The sequence below is a fragment of the Vipera berus genome (genome assembly GCF_964194415.1).
Source record: "Vipera berus genome assembly, chromosome: Z".
Taxonomy (NCBI): Eukaryota; Metazoa; Chordata; class Lepidosauria; order Squamata; family Viperidae; genus Vipera; species Vipera berus.
In genome coordinates this window covers 80,151,851-80,165,886 of record NC_138205.1, presented here as the reverse complement: position 1 = coordinate 80,165,886, position 14,036 = coordinate 80,151,851, and the positions used below count along the sequence as shown (strand labels likewise).

General features: G+C 39.2%; 1 protein-coding gene across 1 annotated transcript in view; it reads right to left on the bottom strand.

The window, feature by feature from the left end:
- Positions 1-14,036, bottom strand: part of CPNE4 (copine 4) — a 236,256-nt gene that overhangs the window by 37,596 nt on the left and 184,624 nt on the right. Inside the window, exon 8 of the mRNA XM_081343255.1 lies at positions 4,742-4,840. Within this exon, the coding sequence (XP_081199381.1) occupies positions 4,742-4,840 (99 nt within the window). The remainder of the gene's footprint in view (positions 1-4,741; positions 4,841-14,036) is intronic.

Sequence of the window (14,036 nt, the reverse complement as noted above, 5' to 3'; positions counted from 1 at the left end):
AGGCAGCTGGTGTTACTTAAGGAGGCATTAGCCCACTGCTCCACCAAGGCTGATAATTCTAATTTGTTTCCCAGATTGGATTCAACTGGAGGAGATGCAGTGGCCTTAGCAAATGGCCAGAAGGCAGAAGTCATGGGAAAATGCAGTGTGCTGATTCCATGTCTGGAGGAAAGGTTTAATAATGTATTATGTGTGCCTGAAATGGAGCATAATTTACTAAGTGTCTCCAGTCTTGACAAACAAGGGTTTGAGACCACATTTGTGGATGGGAGATGTCTCATAAAAAGAAATGGGAATGTATGTGCATAGGGCATAAAACAAGATAATCTTTATGTGTTGCGGGCACAAAAGATACAATGTGCCCTAACATTTGGTAATTTGGCACAACATAATTCATGCATTCATCTCTTGCACAGAAAGCTTGGCCATGCCAGCTTCAGAGTGTTGCAAAGGATGTCAGAGTTTGCAAAGGGATTAACCTTAAAAGGGTGTAAGGCATACTGTGCAGTATGTAAATCATCAAAATATAAGGTATTCCCAGTAAGCAAGAAGAGCACAAGGGTTCTAGAGTTGGTACATGCAGATTTAGTAGGACCAATGCAAGCCAGCTTGGGAGGAGCAAGGTATGGCTGGTCATTGTCGATTTGGTTTCAGCAGATTTGGTTTCTGTTATTTGCTTAAGAGCAAAACAGGTGCTGCAGACGTTCAAACAATGGGTGAGCTTCGCAGAAAGAAGATAGAGGCAACAGGTATGCCAGCTGCAAAGTGGCGGGTTCAGAATTCATGTCAGCAAGTTTTCAACAGTGGTTGGAACAGCTAGGAATAAGACATAGACGCACAAATCCGTACATAGCAGCTGAGAATGGTGTGACTGAAAGACGAAATGGAATCTTGCAGACCATGAAAGATTCACTGCTGGAGGATTCTGGTCTAAGCAGGTCGTATTGGGGTGAAGCCATGTTGACTGCAAATTATTTTGGTCAATAGGCTGTGGAGTTCCTCTATCAATGATATTCCATATGTTGTGCTATATCGGAGAAAGCTATCTCTAGCACATTTAAGCATGTTTGGAAGCAATGCATGGGTGTATATTCCAAAGGCAAACAGGAGAAAAGGGCAACAGAAGGCTACAAAGCTCAGGTTTGTGGGCTATGAGCCTGGCTCAAGGAGCTAGTGATGGGAGCAGAAGTATAGTAATTTCCAGATCTGCTAGCTTTGCAGAGCAGAATTTGGCAGAATTGATGCCAATTCTGGGGATGATCCACTTAGTGACGGTGACTCACTTAGTGATGGTGTCAGCGTTCAGGGAGGAGAAGCTGAAAAAGAGCAAGAAAAGGAGTCAGAAGAAGATGGTGACTGATGTGAAGCAGGAAAGGGTTGACAGTCAAGAGCAGTCAATGCCACGCAGGTCAGTGATGGAACAAGGAGATTCCACCTAACAGGTATTCTGCTGGAAAGTAAAGGTGTGTAATGTGTGGTATGAGCCAAGAAACTATCAGGAAGTATTGGCACTACCCAAAGTGGAGCAAGTGAAGTGGAAAAAGGCCATGAATAAATAAATGAAATCCATGGATGAACATAGTGTTCACCTCAATGACTTTGCCACAAGGTTACAAAGCTGTAGGATGTAAATGGGTAAACAAAAAGAAAGTGTTACCCAGCAATGAAGTCCAATATAAGGCAATGTTAGTGGCTCAGGGATTTTCACAGAAGAAAAATGTGCACTATGATGTATTTGCATGAACGGTAAAAAGTGAAATTATAAGGTTGGCACTAGCGTTGGCAATGGTACGTGGTCATAAAATTTGGCAGATAGAATCACAGCATTTGATAGAACCACAGCATTCCTCAATGCAAAGTTGAAGAAAGAAATTTACATGGTTCAAGCACCAGGGTATGAAAGTAAAAAGCCTGGCACTGTGTATAAATTGAACAAGGCCATTTATGGGCTGAAACAATCAGCCAGAAACTGGAACATCTGTTTAGATGTGGCATTGAAGGGTCTTGGGTTCAAGACTTGTAAGGCTGATGGTTGTATATATACTGCAAGGTTCCACAGTGGGGATTGCCAATAATTAGCATTTGTGGATGATCTTTGCTTCATTGCAAAGGATGCGGACAGGTGAAGGAATTTGCTAATCAATTGGAGAAAAAGTTTGAGTTGAAAAGTATGGGTGAAATACAAAACTATCTTGGGCCAGAGATACAACAAAATGAGAAAGATGGCTACATTCTCAGTCATAGAAGGAAAATTGAACAGCTATTGAAGAGATACAACATGAAGGATTGTAATTTTGCTCCAACATCTATGAGCATAGATTTTCACAACAGTTTGGGTGAGGACAAAAGTGAAGCCTTTGATCAGGAGATATATCAGTCAACAATAGAAAGCCTCTTATATATGTCACAGTGGTCCAGACCAGACATAGCTTGTGCAGTAAGCATCCTAAGTCACTTTACTGCTGCGCCAATGCAGTTGCATTGGATGGATGTGAAGAGAATTCTCAGGTATTAGAAGGGAACTATGAATTTGGGTTTTCAAATACAGGTCTCTGAAGAGTTAAAGTTAAAATGTTATGTTGACAGATTATGCTAATGATGTGCAAATCAGAAAGTCCAATTCTGGGTTTATGGTATTATTTGGAGGGAGTTTAATTGAATGGAAGTCCAAAAAACAAACAACTGTAGCTATTTCTACTGTGGAGGCAGAATTTATTGCTCTGTCTGAACTTTGTTCAGAGGTAACCTGGTATGTACAGCTGTTAAAGGATTTAAACATAGAGGTTAAAGAAGCTATAACAGTATTTGAAGATAATGCTGCTTACATTAAAATGGCAACAGGTGACAGAGTGAAAAGTAGAAGCAAGCATGTGGACATGAAGTATTTTAATGTCAGAGAAGCCATCAAAAATAAACTAATTCACTTGCTTCATTGTTCTTCAGATGACAATCTGGCAGGTGTAATAACCAAGCCATTGGGTGGAGTACAATAGTTATCCTGAAGAGTGAGTTGAGTGGTTTCTGCACAATGCTACTTACTACAATAATAGTTTCATATTCATCCCAGTTCTTTTATCTGGTCACTGCAGCCTATGACATATCTTCAGATACTTCTGAATTAATGTTCTATAAAAATGTTCATAATCCAATTGTGGAAAATAAGAGCCTTGGTGGAGCAGTGGGCTAATGCCTCCTTAAGTAACACCAGCTGCCTGCAATTAGTGCAGGTTCGCATCCCACCAGGCTCAAGGTTGACTCAGCCTTCCATCCTTCCGAGGTAAGTAAAATGAGGACCCAGATTGTTGGGGGCAATAAGCTGACTTGTAATAATGCCGCTTGGGGGGCGAAAGCCCTAATAAGCAGGCATATACATAGAATGAAGGCTACTGCTAAGCTTGTAAGCCGCCCTGAGTCTTCGGAGAAGGGCGGGATATAAATGGGATTAAAAAAAATGTGTGGAAAATGCTAGAACATTTTGAAGATCATCTGTTGTTTGGTTTACTATTACAGAAGGAAAATAGACAAGTATCAAAATTTAATTGCCTTAATTAAATGGATGAAACCTAATAAATCCAGTATCCAGTATTATACACCAACAAAAAATGACAGTCATTTGTCAGATCTAACAACTGTCATCAATCAGAGCTGCTAACCAGAACTGTAATAATTAATGAGTTCTGTTTATTTACTGCAGCTTTTAATTCATGGTTGATTTGTAAACTCAATTTATTTTATTATGGTATAATAAAGTAGATAGCTAAAAAAATATAAAATAATGCCTAACTTCTTTTGATCGCTCACTTTCCTTCCTCCCCCCTGCCCAGTTATAAGAAAGCTGCAGCATCAATTATAATATTAATTTTAGTGCAGGAAATCCAAAAATCTGGTACTTGATCCAAACCAGCACTAGCAACATGCATTTATATTTCCTATTTCTTAACTGAGCATCTCTCTGCTACCAAAATTTAGTGATAAAATGCCAAAAAGTAGTGTTATATGATTTTCTATATTTTTAAACCATTACAAGAAGTAAAACTGTAGGTATGTTATATTTTCCTACTTTGGTCACCCAGAACTTTCCAATTTATACAAACTTTTAGAAAGACGGTAGGAATGAAGTCCAGCTGCCCTGGAAAGAATAGGATTTCTCAGAAACTCCAATTAAATCTACCCCCAATTCCTATTGAAATAATTCCTGACATTTAAAGACAGCATAGATGCCAATTATAAAGATGTTGTGTTAGCCGGCTGTTGGCAATCCCCAAAACCAATTGTATTCGCCAGTTTAATCTGAGATATAAAACATTACTGTTTACTGATATCTCCAGGTGAGAAAAAACAGATGTGATGATGGATGCAGATAAAGCACTCTTCCATGTAACTCCATATATAGCATTAGTGAGCTAGTGCAATTACCCAAACATTCACAGAGGTGAAAGATCAGTGGACTGGCTCCTTGTGCTGTTATGTCAGTTTATCTCAAATGTGCTTGAGATGATTATTCAACCAAAAACATTCTCAACCATTTTCTCTTCTGCCAGATGAGCTGATTCCAGATCACATATGACTACTTTATTCTTTCTATAAGTGTTTAATTTATTTGCCAAGATATATCTTTGTCTGATTTCTTGCATAAAGCATTCTTAAAACCATAGTGTAAGCAAAACAGCACCCACTTTTTCCATTACTCTGATAGATCATCTGTTTGTTTACAAATAACATAAGATTTATCTAAACCTACCTGTCTTCCTTCCATTGCTCCTCGCATTTCCTTGAAAGTTGAACTGAATTCTCCAATGAAGTCATGCTTGCCATTGGAATCCCAGTCCCAGACTATGCACTGAAAAAGAAATATAAAAACTAAAAAATTCCAGAATTTTGATTAAAACAACAGAAACAACCCATTTTATGGGGAAAAATATCAGTTAAGGACTGTGCAAACCATGTTCGAATTCTTAATATCCCCTCTACAATGAAATGAGAAATTACCTACCCTGAAATCCATGGACATCTCAACAAAAGCCATCAACTGGATCAAGAGTCCTGCAATAACCTCAAACCCTTAACTATGGTTTGTCAGGGCTAACAAAGCCATGGTACAAAGCAGATATTCCATCTATGTTTGGGAAGGGGTGTGCATCCCATTTCATATATATTAAGACCACTCAGTTTTTTTTGGTTTTCATGCTGATCTAAAAAATTTGCAGCTGCTTTAGGGAGACCACTTGCTAAAGTAAACAAGACTTTTAGACAAGGGCCCTTTTGTCAGGCTCGTATGGAAACTTAAAAAATAATATGGAGCTTTATTAAATAAGAAATCCAAAGAATGTTTTCTAATCATTAAAGTTAGGGATCCATCATGCTCTGAATGGTTGCTAACAACTGGCTGTTAAGTGAGGACTACCAGTAGTCTCTTCTTCCTTCAACTTAAATTTAGCTTCATCTTTTTCTGATACATACATGGTACATCAAAATTTTGGCATTATGCATTTTCGTCCTATTGTGATTATTCATCTAATACTTGATCAGATCAGCAAAGATCCCCTTCTGCAACTTGAATATCCACAACTCTATGTCTTGTTATGTACATTTTATTACAATGTACTGTACTTTCATTGTGGAATGCTTTCTAAACAGAAATTCAGATTTATTTTACTTTAATATTGACTTTAACCTGGTACTATCTTCTTAGGGGAAATGCACAAGTGAGAAAGATAAAATATTCAAAGGACTGATATTCAAAATTCTTCATAAAAAATAGCTTACATTTGACAGTGAATACTTATGACTCATGCTATTAGACTGACTTTTTTTCTCCTACTGCTTTCCTATTTCTAGTGCTACTGAGGTAGTGAAGACCCAGATTACAAGGGAGGTACCTACTAGCATGTACAACTACCTTCCTGACAATACATATAGCCTATGAGGCACAAGAGATTGCCATCTCTGCTCTGCATAGATGAGCAATGACCTTCAAGAGTTTCAGACTGTGATCTTTTCTTAGTGGTTTAAGGAACTGATTCTAAGATTTATTACATGTTGAGCAAGTATACTGTCACTGAACCATGATTCTGCACCATTACTTCTAAGCAGAGTCGATATTTTATGTAAGTGAGTGACAGAGCCATACTTTTCTGGAAATTGTAAACTAAATGGTTTAATCCCCTACAGCTATAGTAAACTGGAGAACTACGGTAATAGTTGAGAGCCTGTTACACCCTCAGGATTTTGTACATTATTTTGTACAGTATCTTCTACTCTTTCTTTACAAAGGGGGAAATGCATACCAAATAGCTTCAATCACAAAGCCTTTATTCCTTGATGAAGATACCTTTACATGAGGCACAACTGCCTTTGACTCCCTTTTTCATCCTACCACTTATAAAGACAAGTGCACAAAATTGCCACTTGCTGATTAAAGAAAAAGACAAAGGATCATGATTGTGTTAATGATCCATTCATTATCAGTCTTTCATTAGAATGTCAAAAAGTTGGTTCAAAAGTGAAAGGACAATTTTGGATTGTCTGAGGTTTGAATTTTAATTGGAGATCCCAAATTACATTTAAGACTTTCAAGGTTAACATGCTAAAGCTGATTTTTTTAAACTCCTAACTTTAGAGAAGTAGTTCCTAGAACTTTAGAAAGCCAGATGATTTAGTAGCAAAGTTCATGGACATAAGATACTAACATTATCTCAGAGTTGTTTGCACGTAACTAGGAGAAAATTTTAGATGCATGATTGATGTCTGGTTAATAAATATTAATTTATTGGTATATGATATATGATATATTGATCACTCTGATCAATATACCATATACAGTCCTCTTGCCTGAGTGATCATGGTACGTATTGTGCATGTTAACCTTATCAGGTAGCCCAAACAGGAAACACAACTTAAGAAAGCTAATTCTACTTTATAGTAAAGTTACAAGAACAGAATCTTGAAAGACTGAAAGTACAATTCTCCCACTGATTTCTTTACAGCCTGAGAAACTATAAAGAGTCCCCTTCTGCCCAATATTCAGTTGTAGGCTATGATGACTCTTATATGATCAGTCCCTAAGCAGAATTTTTTTGCTTGTCTCCCAAGGTCTTTCCCAGATACTGTTACAGTGTTACAAGGACACACACTCTGAATTCTACTTCCAGATTAATAGGAAGGCCAAAATAAATCTATTGTTATCAGCCCCAGGCAACCTGTCCATTTTCAAAGATTGTATGTTAATTCCAAATATCCGGAAACATTTTGTGTTTTTTCTGGAACGTTTCTGGAATATTATTAATCATAAGGAATCTGAATCTCAAGGTGCTGAAGTAGGAAGCTCAGAATTGGGGCTGGTCTACTGTCAGAATTTTCAAACCAAGACTTGACTGTAAATTTGCAATGCTCCCACCCCCATGACTTAACTTATGTTGTTTTTATTTATTTCCATAGTACTTATTTTTACTTTATTTATTTCCATAGTACTTATTTTTACTTTATTTTGTCAAACTATAAACCACGCTGAATCTCTTAAATTAGGATAAGATACTGGGTGTCTGCAAAGGTATGAATGGGGTCAAAAAAGTCATGATAGCACTTGCTCCTTTTTTAAAGCAAGTCAGATATGCAACACATGCAAAAAGAGGCTAAACTTCAGTCATATCACTGCAGTGACTATCTTCTCATTTTGAGCCTCTTACAAATGCCCTTGGTAATATATTAATATTTTTATAAACAAACATTGTTAATCCTGAACACTGCAGAAATCTTTGTGATACTGTAAATCAGACATGTCAAACACAAGGCCCGGGGGCCGGGGCCGGCCCGCAAAGTGGTTTCATGTGGCCTGCGAAGCCATCCTGGAAACAGTGAGGGAACGGCCCCCGCTGCCTTGGCCCTGGCCCAGAGACCCTCCTTCTGCCAGAGACCCTCAGATCTGTCTCACTCCTGCCCAGACCCCCATAGGCACCCTTGATGTGAACGATGTAGAGCTGGCCACGCCCACCCAGTAGGCCATACGCACTCTAGTCACACCCACCCAGTAGGCCACGCCCACCCTGGCCATACCCACCCGGCCCCCTGAGGGCAACCACAATGCTAATGCGGCCCTCAATGAAATTGAGTTTGACACCCCTGCTGTAAATGGTATGGTTAAATAAGAACTCACTCAAGAAACGTTAACAAGTTGATTGTCTTCTGTTGGGATACAGTTCTCTTTCTCTCACTCATGGCAATTTAAATCAAATGTTTTCTTCTTCCTGCCTTTTCTGTGTTTCAAAAGACTCTGCCCTGTACTTCATGGTCTTTAAGTTGAATAGCTATTGGTTATTGACATAACTGATATCCCTTCCCTGAGAACTTAGCGTCTTTCTTTATACCACTCAAGATTGGAGCTTGTAGAATCTATAAACTGTAAGGAATTATTTCACCATCAAATCTATCATGTCACTGAGCGTGGGAATCCAAATTAAAGTATCTCAGAAAACTGACCAGCCTCTGCTTGAACTAATCCAGCAAAGGCATCTCCACCACATCCCTACATAATTTAACTACTTCTACTCTGAAGATGTTTTCCATATACTGTATAACCAGAATCTATCTTCTATAACTTAAAACCAATTATAAATTATGTAATTTAAGACAACTGTGAGTTAAAGGCTGTAGCCTTGTCAAACCTTCAGAGTATAGATGCATATAATTAATGCACAAAGATGCACTGGAGCCTGCAAAACAGGACTCCTCAGGAATAAAGCTTTACTTATAAAGAGGAATGTCCAATAAATAGCCTGACAGCTGCTAATTGCAACAGTGTTATCTCCGCTCAGAAAAATATGCAGATCATGATAAGATCCTGTTAGTTCTGGATGAGGAAGCATAAAAACCATCAGGCTCACAACTGGCAAACTGACTTGAAAGAGAACTTAGCAGTGCTACTCAAAATGAAACAGTGGGTGAAGGTACTTGGTTCTGCCTACCTTGGTAGTTTAAGACCTAAAATTTGCTGGCAAATGAAGGGAGTGAGAAATAAAGTGCAATGAACAATTGAGATTGAGATCTTGCATAAAGAGGGGCGTGGTTTCTTACAACAAGCATTAGGAGGCCCCAGGGAAACATCTCAATTGTGACATTTAAATCTGCAATTTCTTACTAAGTTATATTCTATCTAGTATTTCCCTTATGTTACTGGATCACCTTTGGTGACTTTGGATTGCTCTTAGAACTCTTGTACTCATTTCTTCATCATGATGAACTGATCTTTTTTTGCTAGGCCTTATTTTCACTTTGATCAATGCTTCATTCTCCCCAGTTCTGATTTATCGTCTTTCCCACTTATAAACAAGACATGAAAAACTCAAAACCTTTGGCTTTAGAAATCTTCAGGACTCAATGATAAGTTTTAAAAACAATGATAAGCTATTTGTTCCTGAACATATGCCTCTCAGTTTATCCTATAGTTGGTTAGGTAGAGCAAATTATATATTTTTTTGTTTTGTTACAACCAAACTAATGTTACATAGCTCCAAGGTTTGGCTTATGGTCACTCACTCAAACACTCTCAGATTCTTTAGGCATGTGGCTCTTGTAACACCTTCCCCCCATTTTCTACCTGGCTTGCTCAGTTTGGAGCAACTAAGGTAGACAAGAACCCAGGTCAACAGCCCTGGCCAATAGCCATGGTAACAGCTGAAGTAACTAGGAGTGCACATAAATCACTTTCCACAGAATACTAAGACACATCAGTTTTGGGGGAATATATGGAGATGCAATGAATTTAAACTAATAGCAACACTTTACTAATTACAATATATATTTGCTCTTTATCACATGCACATATACATTCAGCTGCACTTACCCACATCCTTCTCAATTAGGCACTAGCTAGGGGAGTGTAAGCCACCAAATCTGGATCCAAAATAATGGGTGGGTTTCAGTCCCCCATTTTATCCCCCAATGTTCTTGCTTTCTTGATTAATCAGGATTGGGTTTTTCTAGGTGCTCAGATCCAACTTCCTTTGCCTAGTTCAGGTGCCTTTTTTTTGCTTCCTCAAAAACATGTTTCCTTTCTATCTTCCTCCCCCGTGGATCTTTTATGCAAGATTCTTGGCTTTTTGTCCTGTCTGCTTAAGTGTCTGCTTCATCTTTAATAATGGCATCTTCACACTAACCAGACAAGCAAAAAAACTATGCCTTTCATGAAATTAACCTTACCTAACCAATATTCATGTAGGAGTAAATAACATTTACATTTAAAAAAAAAATCTCAGGCTCTCCTTTTGGGGTCTTACCACTGAAGATTAGATGGTCAGTCTATAAATGGCTAAGCAATGACTCAGGAAAGATTTTATGATTAGAGAAGAGTTCTCAATTAAGAGATAAGTGCAAGCTCAGTTTAACCTGCATTTAAAGCACAATCTGGAATTCTCTCAAAACTCTTGAAAGGCTGCTATCTGTATATAGAAGCTCACTATTGCAACCTCTGTCTCCACAGCGACTGAAATGCAAAGAGGCTTCTTGAAAACATTCAGTCTCTTATCTAAGAAATAGCTGGAATAAAAGAGTCAGCAAAAAGGTTTGAATATAAAAGTATCTAGCTAAGATGCAGTCTGTTTGCTGGAAATAATATCCTAATCTGCTTCCATTTTTCTCTAGTTATCTTGACATCTTAGGATCCTGAAATTTCAGACTTTTCTTTCAATTTTATTCTCAAAATTTAGCTCTGCAGTGCTCTCTGCCTTTATATTCTGGACTTTCATGTGTTAATTTCTGTTTACTTTCTTGATTTTCTTTCAATCCTGATTTTATTCTGCTTTGTTTTTGAGATCTCATAGGAATACATTCAGATTCATTGCACATTAATTGATGTTTCCTGCCATTCCTAATTCTGGTTGCTCTTTATAAAAGAGCAGCAAAAAGAAGCTACTCTGAAAAGCTAAGGAAACTGTTCTCAACAAGTGAACCAGCAAACATGGAAAACTCAAAAATATCACCAGTTACAGCAAACCTCCTCTCCATGCTGAAGGAAATTGGCAACTGGCAGATGATCTGAATGTATTTTACTGTAGGTTTGAGAAGAAATCACCAATCTCCACCATCGACATCTCAGATACACCAACAACAGCCACACCTCCTACAACTGACCTCATCCCCTTGGGCCCTCCACCTCTGGTAATCACATAACTGATGTGCAAGGTCTATTTCACAGACAAAAGCCTGGAAATGCACCATGCCCAGACAAGATAACTCCTTCTTGCTTGAAAGCTTGTCGTGACCAATTGGCCCCCATCTTCACCCACATCCTTAACAAATCACTAGATAAATCTTATGTTCCTTTTTGCTTCAAATGCTCTAGTATCATCCCAGGGCCGAAGGAACCATCAAAGTACTGAATGACTACAGACCAGTTGCTCTGACATCCGTAGTTATGAAAATCCTTGGAAGATTAGTGCTGGCCCACATGAAAACCATCCTGGATCCGCTGTTAGACCCTTGCCTACCAAATAGATAAGCAGGTGATGCTGTTAATATGAGTCTGCACTACATCCTACAACATCCTGAATCTCCAAGATCTATGCAAGGGTGCTTTTTGTAGATTTCAGCTCGGCGTTCAATACCATCATTGCAGATATTCTTCTCACTAAATTAAATCAGCTAGCCATGCCTGATCACACATGTAAATGGATCATAAACTTTCTAATAGACAGGAAGCAGCAAGTGAAGCTAGGCAAAATCTGTTCTGTACCAGCCTGCTACCGGCCCTGCAGCAAAAGCAGGGACAACCCCTTTACAAACGGCAAGAGGCTGGAATAAAGCCTGCCAAATTTATTAACATAAAACAGAGCAAGACAAGACACCAACCATGAAACAGGAGCTATGAAACAGGAACTATCCAAGCAAACCAGCCCTCCCACACATTCCCCTTAAATACAGTTCAGGGCGTGGCCTCTCTCTGCCTCCTTCCGAGGTGCCCCACTGCCTTCCTCTGTTTACTCCTGATTGACTGCCTCCTGCGTCGGGCGTCCTTGAACAGGGCCAGCTGTGGGTCATCTTCATCCATGCTGTCAGGCTCACACAGCTGGGTCTCGGTCGTGACCAGGTGGGAGGGGCCCGGCTGAGGGCTCTGCGGAGCCTCAAGGCCATCATCAGCAAGCTCTTCAACACCCCCCTCCTCCTCCTTTGAGTCGTCCGACCCAACTGCCGAACCCACAGGCTGACCCTGAATCACAACAAAATCACATCAAATACCTGTACAATTAGTGCAGATCCCCCCCAAGGCTGTGTGCTCTCTCCACTTCTCTTCTCTCTCTATACCAATGATTGCATCTCAAAGGATCCCTCTGTTAAAGTACTGAAGTTTGCAGATGATACAATAGTGATTGGCCTCATTCGAGGCAACAACGAATCTGCATACAAACGGGAGGTTGAACAATTAGCCTTGTGGTGCAGCTGGAACAATCTTAACTGAACAGACTTAAAACTATAGAAATGATAGATTTTAGGAGAAACCCTACTATTCTACAACCTCTTACAATAGTAGACAACACAGTATCAACAGTAGAGACTTTCAAGTTTCTAAGTTCTATAACATCTCAAGATTTAAAATGGACACCTAACATCAAAAATGTCATCAAAAAAGCACAACAAAGAATGTTCTTCCTGCACCAACTCAGAAATCTCAGACTGGCCAAGGAGCTGCTGATATAGCTCTACAAAATAATTATTGAGTTTGTCATTTGCACCTCTATAACTGTCTGGTTTGGATCTGCAACCAAACAAGACAGACAGACTTCAACAAATAGTTTGAAGTGCAGAAAAAACAATTGCTACTAGCCTGCCTTTCATTGAGGACCCGTATACTGCACGATCAAGAAAGAGGGCTGTGAAAATATCAACAGACCCCTCACATCCTGTACATAAACTATTTCAACGCTATAGGGCATTGCAAATCAGAACAACTAGACACAAGGCCAGGTTTTTTCCCGTGCCATCACTCTGCTTAACAACTAATTCCTATAACAAACTACTTAGTAAAGCTGTATTACTATGATACTCCTTATCATGGCTACCTATCATCTTCTTATGACTATAACTTTGTTGCTTGTATCTTACAATTTATATTGTTTTTTAGTATCCTAGTATGTTTGCTTAGGGATGCGGTGGCTCAGTGGGTTAGGACGCTGAGCTTGTCGATCAGAAGGTCGGCAGTTTGGCGGGTCGAATCCCGAGTGCCGCATAACAGAGTGAGCGCCTGTTACTCGTCCCAGCTTCTGCCAACCTAGCAGTTCGAAAGCACGTAAAAATGCAAGTAGAAAAATAGGGACCACTACGGTGGGAAGGTAACAGCGTTCCGTGCGCCTTTGGCGTTTAGTCATGCCGGCCACATGACCACGGAGACGTCCTCGGACAAGCGCTGGCTCTTCGGCTTTGAAACGGAGATGAGCACCGACCCCTAGAGTTGGAAACGACTAGCACACATGTGCGGGGGAACCTTTACCTTTACCTTTTATGTTTGCTTAGCTAGTATTCTATGACTATCACTAAGTGTTGCACCTTATGATTTATGATGATGTGTTGTATTTTACGATTTATGATGAATGTATTTTCATGTTCTTTATGATCATGATTAACACTATTACTTGTATGTACTTGTATGTACACTGAGAGCTTATGCACTGGAGACAAATTCCTTGTGCGTCCAATCACACTTGGTCAATAAAGAATTCTAATAAGATAAAAACAGCATACAGTTTTGTCAATCTCAGAGCCAGTTGTCACCATCCTTTGCTTAGCAGTTACTGGGCTGAAAAGTGAGCAGTGGCATGGGAAATGAAATATAGCTTGATGGGCATTAGCCCTTAAAGCTTCTGTTTCCAAAATCTTTATGCACCTCCACTATACAAAAAGACGATTCCACTTTAAGCTACTAGTTAAACAAAAGTCATAAGGGGATGGAAGGCCAATGGTGTTAAAAATTATACAGCACTACTTGCAGCACATGAGAATCTGGCCCTATGAATCAGTATATTGTTGTATTTTTCAAAAAATGGTATTGT